Here is a 17,944-nt window from a genome sequence, read left to right on the forward strand (position 1 = left end):
AATCAGCGTTGTCCAAATTGTGCCTCATTGGAGCATTTTTTTCAATCGTTTATGTGCGTGGCTCAGTTAGAAGAGCGGCCGTGCCAGCAAATTGAAGGTTCTATGTTCGATTCCAGCTTCCGCCATCCAAGTTATTGCAGATGTGTCCTTGGGCATGACACTATACCCCATCTTGCATCCAGTGCCACTCACACTGGTTTAAAAATGTAGCCTAAATGTATATAATGGGTTTCATTATGTAAAGTGCATTGAGTAGCTAGAGAAAAAGCGCTATATAAATACAATTCATTTCCCTTTACATCGGAGCAATTTCTTTAGGTTATCAGATTTATTTGTATGTCATAATTCCTCATTAACATGTTAATTATAAGTCTGATATGTATCATGCACCCCTAATAAAAACACAAAGCTGACAAATATTTGGTTTTCCTTAAAAAAAAATAAAAATAAAAAAGTTTCCAGTTTGCGGCCCCTCAGGGGCCAAAGTTTGGACACCTCTGCACTAGAAGGCTGTCATGGAGATGATCTTTGACTATAAGGTCTCTAAAAAAACAGCATAGCGCTGACAAAATAGACCAAAATCCAATGTCTACCGCAGGACGCTTTTTATCCATAATAAAAAAAATATGACTAATAGTGATGGGAGAAGTCCAGCAGCCCAGTCCTTAGCTCTCTGGAAATGTGGCCCTCAGGACAATTTAGTTGAAATATCGCCACTATAGACGTCTTGGTTCAGGGTGTTCTAAAACTTATGACTGGTTGTGTGTGGTTTTTTTTTGTCATTAAGAAATACAATCATGTGTGCTTACGGACTGTATCCCTGCAGACTGTATCGATATATATTGATATATAATGTATATATTGTGTTTTTTATGTTGATTTAATAACAAATTAAAATAAAAAAGCTTTATTTATTTTATTTTATTTTTTTCTATTTCTTGTGCGGCCTAGTACCAAATCGGTCCACAGACCGGTACCGGGCCACGTCCCGGTGGTTGGGGACCACTGCTTTACACCACTGCATCCGACGCTTTGCATTGGACTTGGAGATGTATGGCTTAGATCCAGCTGCTCAGCCATGGAAACTTCTTCCATTAAGCTCTCTGCGTACTTTACGTGGGCTAATTGGAAGGTCACATAAAGTTTGAAGCTCTGTAGCAACTGACTGTGCAGAAAGTCTTTGCACTATGCGCTTCAGCATCCACTGACCCCTCTCTGTCAGTTGACGTGGCCTACCACTTTGTGGCTGAGTTGCTGTTGTTCCCAAACACTTCCATTTTCTTATAATAAAGCCGACGGGTGACTTTCGAATATTTAGGAGCGAGGAAATTTCACGACCGGATTTGTTGCACAGGTGGCATCCTATGACAGTTCCACGCTGGAAATCACTGAGAGCGGCCCATTCTTTCACAAATGCTTGTAGAAACAGTCTCCATGCCTAAGTGCTTGATTTTATACACCTGTGGCCGGGCCAAGTGATTAGGACACCTGATTCTGATCATTTGGAGGGGTGACCGAATACTTTTGGCAATATAGTGTATATCCACTACTCTCCAATGTGCTGCCATATTTGCTATTTTTACAATTATTGTTAGAGTGCGTGCTGTGCTAATTTAATGATGTCCTGTAGTTTACAATTAGCCTACCAAATACCAAATGTTTTGTTTGCATAATAAGCTAGCTTGAGGAAAGCCACGCCCACCCCGCCATAGAAACCGTCCACAAGCACCTGAACAATTACGACTTCACCTCAACACTTTTTTACCTGAACTTTGGCCGACGTTATATTGAAAATTCGGTAGAAAAAGTGCTCCTCTGGGTTCACTCTGTTGAATTCTGACACGGCGAAATGAGCCGCCGCCACCACTCCGTGGTCCGTAACCGGAACTTGGCGAGGCTGTCCGGTCATCGTAGCTCGACTGTTGCCAATGAAAGTCACAAAATACAAAACACACGCCCAGCCGAACATGGTGTGAACCCACCAGACGTGTTTCCAAAGTGGGTCCATGTCGGCGGAGGCGTGTATATAAAGGTAAAAAATAAAATAAATTGTTTTGAAAGAGACTCACCTGTTTGCTATCAGCTCATTTGTGACTTAAGTTGAAACTGACCGCGCAACCGGAAATGCCGTGTTGCCCAGCAACCGACGTTGCTATGTTGCCATCAAGGTAGCACAAAGTGGCGTAAATAAGGCAGCGTTTTTTTGTTTACAGTTGAATAATAAAACAAAACCTTTACTCACACAAAACTTTTTCCTACTTTTTTTGGTGAAAGTTAGAGAATCCTTTCTGAAGAGACATAAAAATAACATTTTAGTGCGCAGTGGTAGTGTGGGTTGGACGTGGCATAATGAAGGTGGGTGTTGAAGGGCATTTAGTAGATATTTTTATAGACACACATTGGTGTGAAAAATAATCGTGACAAAAGAGTCATCCATTTTTTTAAATAACTAATTTTTGGGTTTTTTTTTTAAGCACCTACAATAAGTCAAACTATAGTAGAAAGTACGGGTGTGGGAAAAAATCGATTCGAATTGCGATTCAGAATAGAGTCTAATTTTTTAAAAAGCGATTTTTTAAATTCCTTTTATTTTTAATTTTTTTTATTAATCAATCCAACAAAACAATACACAGCAATAACATAATGCAATCAAATTCCTAAACCAAACCCGACCCAGCAACACTCAGAACTGCAATAAACAGAGCAATTGAGAGGAGACACAAACACGACACAGAACAAACCAAAAGTAGTGAAACAAAAATGAATATTATCAACAACAGTATCAATATTAGTTACAATTTCAACATAGCAGTGATTAAAAATCCCTCATTGACATCATTAGACATTTATAAAAAAGATAAAAATTAACAATAATGTCACAGTGGCTTACACTTGCATCGCATCTCATAAGCTTGACAACACACTGTGTCCAATATTTTCACAAAGATAAAATAAGTCATATTTTTGGTTCATTTAATAGTTAAAACAAATTTACATTATTGCAATCAGTTGATAAAACATTGTCCTTTACAATTATAAAAGCTTTTTACAAAAATCTACTACTCTGCTTGCATGTCAGCAGACTGAGGTAGATCCTGCTGAAATCCTATGTATTGAATGAATAGAGAATCGTTTAGAATCGGGGGAAAAAAATCGCTTTTGAATCGAGAATCGTGTTGAATTGAGAAAAAAAACCGATTTTGAATCAAATCGTGACCCCAAGAATCAATATTGAATCGAATCGTGGAACACCCAAAGATTCACAGCTCTAGTAGAAAGTATTTCTACAGGAAATATGAATACATTGTGCCAGCTAGCATAAGCTCACTAGCGCCCCCAAAGACTGGGAGTATTTAATAATATTATTTACTGTTTGACAATAATTATTTACCTGGCAAAAGGTGGCTTACTCTGTATTTGTCTACTCATGGATTTTTTTTTGTGTGAATAAATTGCTGTTATTGTGGCGTTTTACAGTAGCTACCAAAAGCAAATAGCTCACTTGTGCCCCCTAATATTTGTATTATCTGACTACCTAATTAAAAAAATCAAATAGCACATTCAGTGGCTTCATATTAAAATTATATACATACTGTGCATAAAAAAACAGTAATGTTTAAGGAGAAATACTAAAACATTTACAGTTAACCTCACGCATTATACATTATTTATATTCACCTCTAAAATAGGCTGTATCCACGACATTTTATCCAACGGTCTGATTTTTGTACAACACACTTCAAAAATATATACGCATCACTTTACAGTTTTTCAACAAGAGAAGTAAGATCATGAGACATTTTAACAAATCACTTCTTTTATTCAAAAGCAAACTACTAACAGCACTACACTTAAAAATGTCAGCGTGAACAAGTTTTGTTTGTGTGGTTTTTTTTTTTAAACAAAAAGTGGACAATCTTCAGAGACAGTGGAGGCTATATTATTGAAAACTAATTTGAAAGTTTGTAGGAGGCAGAGGGACCTTTTTTGGTACAGTATCTAAAATGCAAAGCTGCCTGCTGCATGCAATGAAGAAGAGAAAACACAAAATGTGCAGAGGAAAAAAAACTTAGGGCTAAATCTACATTACGGAAAGAAAAAAACTTAATTAGATTTGTAAACAAACATGGTAACTAAAAACAATTGCTTGGACCATAAAGGAATATAAACGTTGCACCTTTAAGGGCACATGTCTTTTTCCATGACACTTAGGCACATGGAAAATATAGAACAGAAGTTAAAAAAGTACTTGGGCTTTCTGCAGGTTGTTCACTCATCTGACCCAAAGTCAGGACTTTGCATCACTCACAACACTAAAAACTTTAGCTTATTTCCACTTTTTAACAAGACGTTGAAATCTTGTTCCGTTAAATAGCTTTCATGGCAAATGTCCCGATAAACATATGATCCACATTGAGAGTAGCGTCCATCCAGGTTAATAGAATTTATATCAAAATAACGAGTGTGAGCCTCTTAGTATTGATCAAAGTGGCTATCCACATTTTTCTGGACACACCCTTTCCTTCCCGGGACTGCTCTGCTTTAAGTGAAGGAGTACATCCTCAACAAAGATTTTGATGCAAAATATAATCAGGAGCTTAATTTATAATTAGTGTGAATGTTATTCCCCGTTGAAAATAAAAGATATGTGCATATGATTTGAGGTTGAGTCTCCGGATGGAAAGATGCAGTGTTATAATCAAAATAATAAGAAGAACGAGAATGAATGAAGCAATGTTGACAGATATGTTGGTTACGGCACACCTCAGTAGCACTTGAGTCCCATGATATGAAGTCGGTGCTCTTCACTTACAAGGAGTTTTTCTCTGGGTCCAAGAGTGCCGCGATCCCCGAAATCTCCTCGCTGCTCAGCACATCCGTGTCCGGCTTCGCCTTCTTAAAAAGCGACGGAAGATTCTTGATATGGACTTCTTTCTTGAACTGATGGCACAGAGCTTTCTGTTGGCAGGAGAAGATATGTTTGGTTTTGTGCTGATTGCCATACAATTTGTCCAACAAACCCTGGAATCACTCTGCAGAGTAAGCACAGAATGTGAAAGAATGCTTGAGTGTGACAGCTCCGGGGCAACAGTGCCACCCGCTGGCCGTCGTGTGGCATTACCCCAACGGTTCCTGCGATGAGCTTCTTGAACTGGTCTTTCCTCTTTTTCTCAGCCACCTTTTGGGCATTCGGGTCGAGCAGCCTGCGGTCATAAAGCTCCAGAAAGTCCGTGTTAATGTTGGGGATCTGGTTCATCACTAATCTCAGCTCGGCGTAACGAGGGCGCTGAAGATGGGGAGAGGAAGACGTGGGCGTTGTCGAGGAGAGTCAGCAGAAAGATGTCTGTGTGAGGCTCACCAGGTTGTCGTAGATGTGCATGGCCAGCTGAGAGAGGCTGGCGCTGCAGACTTCGTGCTGCCCGTGAACCTGCAGGGCCTTGAGAACACTGACGTAGAACCAAGAGACTGCCTCGGGAAGAATGTTACGTCCAATCACCTGCACAGATAGCAAACAGGCGGATTGAAGACCTGAGAAGAAAACACTTTCAACAATAATAATAATTCTAGCCCGACATTTAAAACATGTTTATTATTGTGGTTGACAAATTGCACTTTAATTTTGTTTCTAATAGTGGCCAGAAACCTTTTATTAACTCAACTGTATAAAGTAACATGCACTTATTAGAGGAGGCCTTTGTTTGTGCATTGTTATATATTACAGTATACATGATAAAATATATACCATTATTTATTATATTACAGTATTACATCATACCAGTAGATTTTGATTACCTGCAACATGTTTATTAGCAATGAGGCCTTTATTTTTATACATTACTTTTATATTAATTTTAATCGCATCATTATCTTATATACTTACTGGGTATAAAGTATTTCAACAATATGCACTATTTATTTTATTACATTTTTTAAGTCAATATTGTGATTTTCTGTACCATGAAATACATTTTATTATTAGAGAGGCTTGTATTTATAGAAATAATATCCAACTATGAGATTTTTTTATTCACTGTATCATAAAAAATGTTTTTAACTCATTAAAAAAGACTCAAAAGTTTTGATATAAACTTATACACACGCACACACACACACACACATATATACTTATATGTAGGTGTATATAATGGACAAGCGGTAGAAAATGGATGGATGGATGGAGATATATATATATATAGGTGTTGTCAAATGTTTTTTTCTTACATTAGATTAATCACCTATTATTTATTCATTTAGATTAATCAAGATTAATCACAGGTTATTACTAGCTTGTATAATTTAAATTAACTTTAAAAAAAGACCCAAATATTTGGACATAAATGGCATTTTATCGTCAGAATGTCATACAGGAAAATGTGTTCAATGTTTTTCTTGAGTGCATGTAATTTGTTTGCTTATATTTGTTTAATATTAAGTCGAGTCAGCATGTATTTTGTCTTTGTATAGTATATATTGACTGACCGTATAACAACCTGGGCCGTCTTTCAGGTAACCATCCACTTTAGGGTAAAAGAGCATGTGCGCTCAAAATTAGTTGTGTGATTATTCTGTGTATATACATGATTAATGCAATTAATTTTTGACATTCCTAATGCATATAGTATGTTCATAATAAAACATTCTGATAGTTTAAATTTACCACTATATGCAATATTATAACTGTATGATCAAATCAATGGTGTTTGTACAAAAGGAGTCCTTTATTTAAGGTGAGGTATTCGTTTTTTCAAGTGAATGTGGCTATTATTAAGTATTTCTACTAAGAGCGATGGGCCACTTTTGAAAGAAAAATGTCAAATGTAGGACACATGTCTTAGGACTGCGTTACCTGGCGCAGAAGTGTCCAGCAGATGATGGAAGCCGTGCGGTGACAGTACGTGGCGTCCTTCCATGACAGCGACGTGAAGGAAAAAGACAACAGGCTCATGTAGATGTTCTGCGTCAAGAAGAAAAAAAGTTTAGCTTTTAAAGGTCGAAGAATATTCTCTTTTTTGTGTTTACATGTAAAGGAATAAGCGTGACCTCATCCTTCATCAGGGTTTTTCCCAGCTCTGTTAACTCCTCTGTAGGCGATGCAGCAGAAGACACTGGCGTAGCATCCATCATCCCATCTTCCTCTGCACAGCAATGGTACATTGAAACACACACACTTAGAATATAGTATGGTAGTTATTTAGAGATGTCGATATATGCGTTAAAATGTAATATCGGAAATTATCTGTATTGGTTTTTTTATTATCGGTATCAGTTTTTTTTTTATTTTATTTTTTTTTATTAAATCAACATAAAAAACACAAGATACACTTACAATTAGTGCACCAACCCAAAAAACCTCCCTCCCCCATTTACACTCATTCACACAAAAGGGTTGTTTCTTTCTGTTATTAATATTCTGGTTCCTACATTATATATCAATATATATCAATACAGTCTGCAAGGGATACAGTCCGTAAGCACACATGATTGTGCATGCTGCTGGTCCACTAATAGTACTAACCTTTAACAGTTAATTTTACTAATTTTCATTCATTACTAGTTTCTATGTAACTGTTTTTATATTGTTGTACTTTCTTTTTTATTCAAGAAAATGTTTTTAATTTATTTATCCTATTTTACTAATTTTTTTTAAAAGTACCTTATCTTCACCATACCTGGTTGTCCAAATTAGGCATAATAATGTGTTAATTCCACGACTGCATATATCGGTTGATATCGGTATCGGTTGATATCGGTATCGGTAATTAAAGAGTTGCACGATATCGGAATATCGGAATATCGGATATCGGCAAAAAGCAATTATCGGACATCCCTATAGTTATTTAAAAGATATCAAATAAAAGCATTACACATATTTATCTTGTACTATATACAGTGGAACCTCGATTTTACGGACACGCACATGAGCTTTTTAATTTACAAGTCACAGACCAAATAAAAAAATACCAGTATGCTATATTGTACGAACATTTCTTGAGCGTTCAAATTTTTCATCCAAAATGCCTGCAGTGCAGCCATTTTGTGCCAAGCAGCACATTAATAGTTGGAGGTCTTATAAATCTCTGTGAGCATTCACTCAGAAGAACCGGGCTGTTGTTTGCTGCTGGGCTAATTGCTACTTTGTGAGCTTTTTAAGTGTTTGTTAGCCTTTTCACCGCATTCAGTCAAAAAAAGCAGTGTTGGTTTGAAACGTTCAGGTAGTATCCAGTGTTGTCGACAATGACTCCTCCTCCCTCTTTCTTCGGCTGCACAGCAAGAGATTAACCAACAAGGTAAGCGTTTATTTTTCATTAACATTCATTGTAGTGACCTGGTTATTCAAGTCAAGGAGTTTTGAGATTTCAAACTGAGTGCACCATAGTGCTAGTGACATTGTGTGTGTCTGTGTGTTCTGGCAATGCTTACTTAATGGGTACATCGCTCTGTTTACACAGTCACCTTTAGGGGACCTCTGACGGTATGGGGACAAAAAAACAGGTCCCCTAAAGGAACCTTGTATGTATAATATAATCAGCAAGGTAAAGTACAATAGTTTCCTGGATCCAGATACCATTCTTACCTTCCATTTCTTCCTTATTTGGAGCGGGTTCGGGCAGTTTTCGTGAAATACAGCTTACAGCTGGAAATGACAAAAATCAAAATTTATTACACTCACACAAAATTTGCAAAAATCATAGGCATAATAATCAATGAATGAGTCGGTTGTGTCAAATGTATGCAAAATGGACTGCAATACTTGCTGGAAATCAGCATAAGCGCTGCTGAGTCAATCTCAACATTCCAGTTAGGGTTGTGCGATATAAATTGTATACATTTTGTTAATGACAAAACTTTTAATTAGAGATGTCCGATCGGCCGATAAATGCTTTAAAATGTAACATCGGAAATTATTGGTATCTGTTTCAAAAAGTAAAATTAATGACTTTTTAAAACGCCGCTGTACGGAGCGGTACATATCCGGTAAAACACGAACGTAAGGTATACTTGCCAACCGTCCCGATTTTCCCGGGAGAGTCCCGAATTTCAGTGCCCCTCCCGAAAATCTCCCGGGGCAACCATTCTCCCAAATTTCTCCCGATTTCCACCCGGACAACAATTTTGGGGGCGTGCCTTAAAGGCACCTCCTTTAGCGTCATCTACAACCTGTCGTCACGTCCGCTTTTCCTCCATACAAACAGCACATAATATATGCGGCTTTTACACACACATAAGTGAATGCGATGCATACTTGATCAACAGCCATACAGGTCACACTGAGGGTGACCGTATAAACAACTTTAACACGGTTACAAATATGCGCCACACTGTGAACCCACACCAAACAAGAATGACAAACACATTTCGTGAGAACATCCGCACCGTAACACAACATAAACACAACAGAACAAATCCCCAGAACCCCTTGCAGCACTAACTCTTCCGGGACGCTACAATATACACCCCCGCTACCACCAAACCCCTGCTGTTTTGAGGCATGTTAAAAAAAAATAATGCACTTTGTGACTTCAATAATAAATACGGCAGTGCCAAGATGGCACTTTTTTCCATAACTGGAGTTGAAGTTGTTCTCTTATTTTGGAAAACCTTGTTTTTGATTGATTGATTGAAACTTGTATTAGTAGATTGCACAGTACAGTACATATTCCGTACAATTGACCACTAAATGGTAACACCCGAATACGTTTTTCAACTTGTTTAAGTCTGCGTCCACGTTAATCAATTCATGGTAAAGTTACATTGTTTAATGCATCCAGCGGGGCATCACAACAAAATTAGGCATAATAATGTGTTAATAAAATTAGGCATAATAATGTGTTAATTCCACGACTGTATATATCGGTATCGGTTGATATCGGAATCGGTAATTAAGAGTTGGACAATATCGGAATATCGGCAAAAAAGCCATTATCGGACATCTCTACTTTTAATACTATCGTTATATCGTGATAATGCATGTTGATGACACATTCTAGCTGTGTCCCCTATATTTGACAGCCACAAGCAAACAAACGCGTCCTCAACACACTGGAACATTCTTGCTAGCAGCTAATATCCCTCCAGAGTGCAAAGCCAATTCTAAGTCAGCCATCCTCGCCTCCATGGCGGCAAATATAATGCGTTTCTTACAAGTATTATCGCTGGAGGACGAGGAATAGCTAAACATGCTACATCAGGATATGCTAACTGCTAAGATAGAGATCTTGAAAGTAAAAAGAGGTGGACAGATGGTTAAAAATATTGACAGTAAGGATACGAAGTATAGAACTTTGTATATGGTCAATACTACAGTGGTTGGATCATTTTTCTTATAAAAAAAATATTTTGTCATTTTTATTCTTGGTTACAAACTCAGGAAATAGGTACTTGCACTGGAAACAGGAATACTTTAAGGGCAAAAATTAAAGGATAGATAATACATTAAAGCCAATAGAAGGAGATCATTCAAAAATGTAATGTCCTGTGCTTTTGCCCAATTGTATTTGTGATAAAAAAATTAACCATTCAATGATCTTAAAAAAATCTGTAACTGCCCCTGTAACTACTTGGTATTTGATCAATAGCATGTAGTATCACCCAAAATTAATGTTGCGTATTGAAAAGCCCAAAACTATGGTCAACTACTGATACAGAAGAATAAGTGCTTTTTACATTTTAACAAGACGTGTAAATAGAACAATGTTAGAGTAGAAAGCTGTTTAAATAGAGTAATAATGGTTTTGAGAAAATAATACAACTGTGAATAACGCTATATGTAACCACACATGCCAAATTAGGAGACTTTGTAACACGTGTTGAAATGGTTCTAATATCATTTACATACAAAATATATTGTAATATCTTTCACGATATAGATCTTATCTTAGATCAAATTGCCCAACTATAAGATTTATTTCCTCAAAAAAAGGTCTGAAAAGACAGGTCGTCTTATATTTGGGGTGTAGAGATTTATACATGAATACCGTAAACTTTTCTTTCCATTTTTCATAAATTATTGTAAAATATGAGTCGTTCTTTTACTGATGTTGAAACCTATCGACGTCCCTTGTGTGGGCTCTGTGCCGAGGATGTCGTTGTGGCTTGTGCAGCCCTTTGAGACTTTTGTGATTTAGGGCTATATAAATAAACATTGATTGATTGATTGATTGATTGATATTCAGGTTAGTCTTATATTCAGTCAATACAGTATTTACATGAACATGTAATTCACAAATAGAGGGGCGGGCCCTACTGGTGTGTGTGTGGCCCTTCAAACCCCGCTTCCAAAAGCTGTCCACAACAAAACATGCTTATTGTAACCATTAATCCTCACTTTCTAAATTGGATTTTAAAACATTCAGCACAAATTTTCCTGTTCATTTGTGTATAGTAGCTGAAAGTGTTGTATGTATTGTGCTTCTGAGATAATGTTGCTGATCAATCACAATTTTGTATTTATTGAGTTTATTTAATCATATTTTTAGTATCAAATAGTTCAAGTCTGTCAGTTTTTATAAGGATATTTTCTTTAAATTTCAGGCAAATTGTTGTACTTTAAATATTTTCTGTTGCAGACTGAAAAACAACAATCCATCCATCCATCCATTTTCTACCGCTTGTCCCTTTTGGGGTCGCAGGGGTTGTGGAGCCTATCTCAGCTGCATTCGGGCGGAAGGCGGGGTACACGCTGGACAAGTCGCCACCTCATCGCAGGTCCAACACAGATAGACAGACAACATTCCCACTCACATTCACACACTAGGGCCAATCAACCTATCCCCAGGTGCATGTCTTTGGAGGTGGGAGGAAGCCGGAGTACCCGGAGGGAACCCACGCAGTCACGGGGAGAACATGCAAACTCCACACAGGAAGAACCCAGGGCTACTCAGGACCTTCGTATTGTGAGGCACAAGCACTAACCCCTGTGCCACCGTGCACAATGATAGAGTTATTTTTTGTTGTAATTTGACCTATAATCTTTGTTTTCGTTAATGTTGATAAAGATACAAGGTTATGCAGAGGTGTACTAATAATTTTAGAGACAAATTATACTATTTATAGTCGCTGATGTTAACCATGCAAAAAAAAAAAAAGAAGGGAAGTAGAGAAACGTACTGATGAAATCCAGCACCTCCCTGGTGAGAAGGCGTGCCAGCTGCTCCTCCAGCAACTCCTGAGTCTCCTGACTCTCCTGACACACCACCTCCTCTCCTTCCTCGCCACTAAACAAAAACGATCATGTAACCACCATGTGTGCTGCCTACATTATTGAGTAAGTAGCACACACACTTACTTGACAGCAGTCCTCTGGTTAATGACCTGCCACTTCATGTGTAAACTCTGGACAAACGGACAGGTCATGAGAAGGAGCAAACTTAAAAATGCAGTGATGACTCATTTCAAAAAGGGCAATACCTGAAGGACGTAGCTGAACAGGGGGCCGAGCAGGGGGCAGAGGAGACTGTCGTGATATTCCACGGGACACGACAGTACCATCTGTTTTAGGAACATTCGTACAATGGATTAAGGAAATGTGTTTACATCCTTTTCAGGATAAATGATTATATTTAATATTAGGTGCACATGCACAAGGTAACACAATTGTAGACCTTTGTCAAAATTTAAATGTAGAGGCAACAACTTAATCACTGATTCATAATTTGAAAGATCTACTAACCTGTACATATTTAAATATGCACATTGAGATGGTTTTTGTGAAATTAAATTGCTGCCACCATGTAGCCTGCCTCCTCTCTCTCTCCCTATGTGTATATATATATATATATATATATATATATATATATATATATATATATATATATATATATATATATATATATATATATATATAGAGAGAGAGAGAGAGAAGATTTTGTTCAAATTGGTTAGGATTTGGTTGATATGTTTTATCACAAATGTTTGAATTCTCGCCCAAAAAAACCTTTGGAAGTCTCTTTTTTTAAATACCATAAAAAGTAGGTATTAAAATTATAATTACACTAAATTTAAAAACTACAAAAATATATATATATATATATACACATATACATATACATATATATATATATATATATATATATATATACATACACACATAGATACATTTATAAATATATCTTTTTTTGATACTATGCTAAATAAAAACTAATAAATAAAGATAAACAATACAGTTGTCCCTCGCAAAATCGACCTTCAATTTTTGCAGTTTCACCCCAATGCAGATTTTTTTTCAGCATATTCTAGAACTTTTTTGGTCCTAAATTAAGGATTTTCAAGCGTAAAAATGGCTAAATGAACTAAAAATATCAATACTACAGTAGCATTGGCCATTAGAGAAGACCAAACCAATCAAAGCACACTGTTCAGTATCGTGGCCACTGATTGGCTTAGCTTCAGGCAGATAAATAAAGGGTGTTTTTGTGTCCTGAGGGCTTATATTGTTGAAAAAGATATTTAGAAAGTTGTAAACATGTTTTTCATGCTCTCACTAGCTAGTTATAGTGATTCAATATTTTCCTACTATGCGGTCGGTTACATCCGGAACCAAATAACAGCGATAAACGAGGGACAATTCTAATAAAGTATAAACTAATGAATAAATGTAAATACTTGACAATAAAGTTAAATACACCCTTTCAAGTACAGTATATGGCAGCACTAAAAAGTCTGTCATCATATAGACAGTGTCCTCCCAAGCAAAACTACCGTTTATCTTGTTGATACAGCTCTTGCTTTGGCTCTCTTCAGATTGTGCGGTGCAAATGAATCATCAGCCTTTCACAAGCTCCAACAAAGCAAAAAAAAAAGGATATGAATCACAGGGCGAAGTCTGTGATCTGGCACGTGTTCGAGGGAGAAGAAAGCAGAGGCAGCTATTTTTTCTGAAAGCCCGTCGATGTTGTAGAAGTCCTGCTGTAGGGAAAGCGCTGCATTTCCCAGGAGGTGGAAGCTGCAAAAGTGAAATACGTTAAAATGAAGTCACAATCCAAGATGGAATAAAAACTGGAGGATTAGATGGGAAAGCTGTACTCACCAGGTGTCATAATTTTGGCTGAAAAATCCCTGCATTCGTTCTAGGTTTGTTTTTAAAGGGTGTGCGTCATAAGTATCGGGAAGAGGCTGGGCCAGACCTGAAGAACATAATACATGGAGAAGTTTGGTCATAATTGCTTCATGGATGGCTTAGACTGGAAATTACAGTATTTCACTTAAATCATTAAGAACACGCCTCACATTTAGCAACCAGTGGGGTTTTTTTTTTTAAGTATACCTTCTCAAAGGACAATACTATAGAAAGGAAACTTGGACATACTTCATACTTAAAAGTGGTCAGCATGCAGCTTGTTGAGCAGTGTAGATTTACTATCTACAGAGAATGGTTCAACACGTTGTCTAAATAGCTGGCAATTCAAGTACCGGTAGCAGCAAAATACTTGTATCCTGCCTAATGTCATGCATGGTGGCAATGGCAGCGTCATAGTCTGGGGCTGCATGAGTGCTGCCGGCACTGGGAGAGCTGCGTTTCATTGAAGGGAAGCAAGAATTGTGACATTCTCTCAATGGTTACTGTCCTGCTTGGCAGTGTTTCAGCATAATAAAAGGAAAGCAAACACAATTTTACAATACATTGCTGAGGAAGACGAAGATGATAGTCTATTCCAGACCTGTACCTGTGGGGCATCCTCAAGTAATGCAACATACTTTTTTACCTTAAATATTTTCGCAAATTTTACTCTGATTTCATCGAGTTTCATTCAGATCACTACATTTATTGAAACATTTATTTACAATCTAGTGACCACACCTTGCAAAGACGTATTATTTTGGCTCGTTAAGAGATACTTCTTCCAGCGGGCATGGTCACATGACCGTTTCACCAATCCAACATAAGCACTAGGGATGTTTGACTCTACTTCACCCAATCAAACGGAGCCTTGGCGGTCAACTATGACCTTTGGTCTGTCACTCAAAGACATCTGTGTGCAACAATAACAGAAATAAAAATTCCTTTGGTTACATGGCAAGGAGGCAGCCAGAAGGAAGAAAAAAAGCCCGCCTCTTAAGGTAAAGGCAGTTCACTAGAACATTATGTCATAAAACTACTGTAGATGTTTGTAGTACATTCTATTGTATTGTTTTAATAAAGAATATATATTATCTGAAAGTTCTTTTTTTTTTAAAGGCAATGTTATAAGTTAAAATTGTGTTGTTTTTTGGGGGGGCAAGCAACGATTAAATTAATTTCAATAGGCGACAAAGATTTGAGATAGGAGTGTTTTGAGCTTGGTCATGGAACCAATTGAGCTTGTAAGTTGGTGTACCAATGTGTCTTTTTTGAGGAGCTTTGCGGGGGTCTACTGCATTTCTGATATTGCAGCTGTTATGAGTGTATCACTGATTTGGCTGTATTGTCGTATCTCTGGACTGGTGTTTTGTTGCTGAGAGAAGCATCCCAGTGTGTCCTGAGTGCTTTTCTGTCTCGTCTTGGCTTTCATGAGTGGCAGTTAAGCCTGCGTGGACATACACGCGGAATATTGGCTCTGGAACTCAAATGAAAAGAGCGGCCGCGAAATCTCCTTGGGGCTGGCAATGCTGAGGCTAGCTATGTTTGCTTGCTCTGTTTGCTTACTAGGGCTATATTGGTCCATATCAATAATTATTATGACCTATCAAAAATAGGGACTAAGAGAAAAATATATTAAAATGTAAAAAAAAAAAAGAAGTTTTAAATGTAACCTTACTCTGATTATAATCTATTCAGTCATCAGGGCAGAAAAGAAAGGAATTGTCAACACCACCATGGAAAACACTCAATCTAAAAAAATTCTAAATCACATTGAACGCATTTACCTCTTAAAATGAAGGTGCAAAAATATGTAATATGTATATAATTTTGAACAAAGTGTAACAAAATAGTGCAACGCGTGGAAATGTAAACAGAGAAACCTGAAAATAACTATTTTTTGCAGGTTTCGTGCCATAAAATTGTGACTGTGTAACATTTAATTTGGTCTATCATTGTTACTTAAGTATGTAAAGGAATTTATGTTATGGAGTAATTATTAGTTAAATATTTTTGGACCAAATTACTATTATTTCAAAGTAGCACATTTTTTATATTTAGTTCCACTTTAGTTCCTCCTTGTTGCTTCCGTATACCTGATTGGAGAACAGACAAGGGTTGAAAAGAGATGAGAACTACAGTCCGTTTTTAAAAATTCCAAAAAAACTGCCATACTGTCTATGTGACATTTCCTGTTTTATCAACAAATTATTCTTTCTCTGCAGCACTCATTTTTAGTTTCCCTTCTCACTCCACGCAGAAAATTAACAACAAGATGGCGCAACCAAACTAGATACTGCTACGTGATTATTGCTACCCGTTGCACAGTGATCACTTTCTGTTTTGCTTGATTACCAGAGCGCGAGTGCCTTTGTTCATGCAACCAACCTTGCTTCGTAACTTCTGGTTTCTTCAGACCAAAAAATATATATACAGTACAGGCCAAAAGTTTGGACACACCTTCTCCTCATTCAATGAGTTTCCTTAATTTTCATGACTATTTACAGTGTAGATTGTCACTGAAGGCATCATAACTATGAATGAACACATGTGGAGTTATGTACTTAACAAAAAAAGGTGAAATAACTGAAAACATGTTTTATATTCTATGATTACTGCTTTGCACACTCTTGGCATTCTCTTGATGAGCTTCAAGCGCACCTGGGAAGTAAAAACCATTTCAGGTGACTTCCTTTTGAAGCTCATCCCGAGAATGCAAAGAGTGTCCAAAGCAGTAATCGGAGCAAAGGGTGGCTATTTTGAATAAACTAGAATATAAAACATGTTCTCAGTTATTTCACCTTTTTTTGTTAAGTACATAACTCCACATGTGTACATTCATAGTTTTGCTGCTTTAAGTGACAATCTACAATGTAAATTGTCATGAAAATTTAAAAAAAAACGCATTGAATGACAAGGTGTGTCCAAACTTTTGGCCTGTACTGTACATATTCATCGTTTTATCAAACACATTTTTTTAATGGTATCGATGACATGTCTATCGCAATATATATTGATATTGTTTTATCGGAGCCAGCCCTTTTGCGCACTCTCGATTAGTAGTATATCCAAAGCACATAATGACACTCACAACCAGACAAATATGCTTCTATTAAAAAAATAATGACTCTGTTCTGCCTGCAAGACATCTTTTTCATAAGGGAGAAATATCATTACATTGTGATCTCGCGAGCTCTTGTAACACAAAATCTTGTCACAACCCTAGTATCGAGTCATTCTCAGTGGATAGTAAAGTTATACTGCTGTACAACCCTTATGGTGACTGCTCTAAAGTACTTTGTATCCAAGTTTAATTTCTATGGTCGCATTGTCTATGGAGATTGTCAATCATCCAGGTCATTGTGTTATCAGGGCATTTAAATCTATTGCAACTAGACTGTTGAGTTTGTTTGCCTTTCATCCAAGCAGGCTGACATTTCTATAGTATTGTCCCTTAAGAAGTAGTAGAAATAGAAAACGCTTACCAAGAACCAGATTTCTCTCTCCGTCCATCAGCTCATGCACTCTGGTGAACGTCTCACTGAGACGAGCTCTGTTCTCTGGCATAAACAAACTGTTTTGAGTTCTGTGTAGAGATGGTAGCAAAAGAAAATAATGAGCAAGCAAAAAACTAGGTCAAATAGGGGAAGTAAAGTGTGCCATTTGCATACCTGACAAAAGCCAGCAGATTAGGCAGAAAGGCTAAAAACTGGGCAGCACAGGAGTTTCTAAAAATGGGGGCTTCTGATGAAGTGTAACCCACTACAAAGCCTCCAGATTTGGCGGCCTCCAGGTCTGCAGGCCAGCGCGCCCGCTTCGCCACACCCAACATCGCGTTCAAACAGAAGCCCAGCTGAGAGAATGACGGCAAAAACTCAATCAATGCTC

General features: G+C 37.3%; 2 protein-coding genes across 4 annotated transcripts in view; both read right to left on the minus strand.

The window, feature by feature from the left end:
- LOC133656766 (cystatin-like) overlaps positions 1 to 2,083 on the minus strand; it is a 45,981-nt gene extending 43,898 nt beyond the window's left edge. For all 3 annotated transcript variants that reach the window (XM_062057606.1, XM_062057607.1, XM_062057605.1), the window contains exon 1: positions 1,766 to 2,083. In XM_062057606.1, the coding sequence (XP_061913590.1) occupies positions 1,766 to 2,008 (243 nt within the window). In that variant the 5' untranslated portion in view covers positions 2,009 to 2,083. The remainder of the gene's footprint in view (positions 1 to 1,765) is intronic.
- A 1,722-nt stretch (positions 2,084 to 3,805) lies between these two features.
- The window catches only part of LOC133657125 (exportin-5), a 41,800-nt gene continuing 27,661 nt past the window's right edge, over positions 3,806 to 17,944 (minus strand). Inside the window, exons 21-33 of the mRNA XM_062058073.1 lie at positions 17,728 to 17,909; positions 17,542 to 17,642; positions 14,027 to 14,123; positions 13,806 to 13,942; positions 12,409 to 12,506; positions 12,287 to 12,333; positions 12,109 to 12,215; positions 8,576 to 8,635; positions 7,042 to 7,136; positions 6,848 to 6,955; positions 5,360 to 5,497; positions 5,123 to 5,287; positions 3,806 to 4,959 (exon numbers count right to left, since the gene is read on the minus strand). Of these exons, the coding sequence (XP_061914057.1) occupies positions 4,810 to 4,959; positions 5,123 to 5,287; positions 5,360 to 5,497; positions 6,848 to 6,955; positions 7,042 to 7,136; positions 8,576 to 8,635; positions 12,109 to 12,215; positions 12,287 to 12,333; positions 12,409 to 12,506; positions 13,806 to 13,942; positions 14,027 to 14,123; positions 17,542 to 17,642; positions 17,728 to 17,909 (1,485 nt within the window). The 3' untranslated portion in view covers positions 3,806 to 4,809. The remainder of the gene's footprint in view (positions 4,960 to 5,122; positions 5,288 to 5,359; positions 5,498 to 6,847; positions 6,956 to 7,041; positions 7,137 to 8,575; positions 8,636 to 12,108; positions 12,216 to 12,286; positions 12,334 to 12,408; positions 12,507 to 13,805; positions 13,943 to 14,026; positions 14,124 to 17,541; positions 17,643 to 17,727; positions 17,910 to 17,944) is intronic.

This window comes from Entelurus aequoreus, linkage group LG09, assembly GCF_033978785.1.
Source record: "Entelurus aequoreus isolate RoL-2023_Sb linkage group LG09, RoL_Eaeq_v1.1, whole genome shotgun sequence".
NCBI lineage: Eukaryota > Metazoa > Chordata > Actinopteri > Syngnathiformes > Syngnathidae > Entelurus > Entelurus aequoreus.